Source organism: Plasmodium cynomolgi (assembly GCF_000321355.1).
Source record: "Plasmodium cynomolgi strain B DNA, scaffold: 0126, whole genome shotgun sequence".
In the NCBI taxonomy this organism is placed as follows: domain Eukaryota; phylum Apicomplexa; class Aconoidasida; order Haemosporida; family Plasmodiidae; genus Plasmodium; species Plasmodium cynomolgi.
Window position 1 is genome coordinate 1859 of NW_004192736.1, and position 2010 is coordinate 3868.

General features: G+C 26.9%; 1 protein-coding gene across 1 annotated transcript; it reads right to left on the reverse strand.

Annotated features, from left to right (window-relative positions):
- Window positions 1-412: 412 nt before the first annotated feature.
- PCYB_002490 (CYIR protein) lies at window positions 413-1500 on the reverse strand (the record flags this gene model as incomplete). The annotated part of the gene is made up of 2 exons (XM_004227670.1): window positions 413-574; window positions 700-1500. The coding sequence occupies 2 exons, from the start codon at window positions 1498-1500 to the stop codon at window positions 413-415; spliced, it is 963 nt and encodes a 320-aa protein (XP_004227718.1).
- Window positions 1501-2010: the final 510 nt, after the last annotated feature.

The window sequence follows — 2010 nt, forward strand, 5'->3', positions numbered from 1 at the left end:
GCTTTTGGAAATATTTAATTTTATATTATATTAGGGTTATTTTCCCGCTCTCGTTCATATTGTTAAATAAAATATGACTCACTAAACTGATTTAATATGAGTTTTATTTTTTATCTGAGTCTGATATATAAATAATTCAAAATTATTTGGGAAATTTTTTACTACATTATTATATGGATTTATTCGTATAGCTGTCTTATTTTTATCATATCATTATATTTTTTATTTATCATCACACTACCGCATAGTTTCCATTCATTATAACATTGATGGCCTATTGTTTTATTTTGAACTTGTCTGTTCCTGATTACTGCGGATTGCATTTATTATTTTCTTTTATTACTTTGATGCTCATTATTTTCTAGTACATATATAGGAATAAGGTAAAGAAATATTATTCTTAACTTAGAAATTATCTAGATTGATATTCAATGTTAAACCTATTAATGTCCATGTACGTGGGATAAAAATTATATCCATCTTGTTGCACCTCCTTTCTTCCTCGAATTAGATTCTGGATCTTGCTTTTAATCTTTTGAACTTGTGGATATAACAAGGAACCAACAGGGGTAAACTAATGAAAGTAATAAATAAAACAACAGTAAAAAGTATTTAAAGCACAATTATGCCTGTTTAATAGGAATATTTTATTACATGAGATGCTCGGTGTTTGTATTTATACAAACAATCGCAATTTACTTTATACAAAAGGTATGAAATGGCTGCAACTCCTATAAGTGGAATACCAGCTGTGAGGGCAATAGTGGAAGATGCCTCGGCTACTTCAGATATTTCTGTAGAATGTTGAGTTCCTTGTAATTCCGGAGATCCTGATTCCCTTATGGGAGTTCGTGGTCCTACAATCACCGATTCTCCTTTTGATACTGATGTTACCATTACTTCTACGCTGTGTCCTGCAGAAGAAACTGTTGTTTCATTTATTCGACTCGGAGTAACTACATCTTCTATTATCTGTAAACATGGTACTTTTAAGAATAATTCTCCATTTTGGTGAATCTCCTCAAAACCTTTTAATATCTTGCAATAATTCCTATCTTTTTCCGTTCTAGGTTGATTTTTTAATCTCTTATATATTTCCTGAATTTCATCTAGGTAATTCTTATATTTATTTGTACATTTGTAATCATTATTTGCAATATGCGACTTAATATTTTTATAATTTATAGTATAGTCAAAAAGTTTTTTATTATCAAAAAAACAATTTTTAGTTGATAATTCTTCACGTATATTACAATTAGTGGATTTAGTATATATAGTCCAAATATCACGTATTTGATCAATAATTTTACGAGGGTCATCTTCATTATGAGATTTAAGCATGTCATATATTTGTTCATACATCCATAAATTCAATAATATGCATTTAACCGAATTATTTAATCCGAATAATGATATTTTGTTATAATACTTTAAAATTATTGCAAGTAGCTGACAAATGTCCCTAAATTGGCTATATTTATTTTGTAATTTACTATTCATGCTATCACATTGACCTGGATCAACTACATAACCGTGTGTAAATACGAATGTATCAAATTTATTATAAATAGAATAAGTCATCGAAATAATTGGATCATCCTGAAAATTAATAAAAAAATAAATAATAGTGACAATATTGTTATCGAGAATTTACATAGCATTGTTTGTATGTTCTTTTATTAATAAAAAAATTTAATGTAAAGTGTTATTTAAATAAAAGGTCAATTACTATGTTTGCCATTATTGATAGTTTTTTTGTGTTACTATTCATATGTTTGATGAAAAATAGTGTTTATTATTATATGTTATTTTACATGTAAAAAAATACTATAAATTGTATATATATTTGTATGGAATCATCACTGTTTTTTTATAAAAGTAAATATTCTTTTATTTCAAATTAATATAAAACATTTAACTGTATAGGGTTCAGGGTTTAGGTTTGATACATCGGCAGTACGTTGCGCCTTCATTAAAGCAGATTGCGTTTTACTTTTTTATATCCTGCAG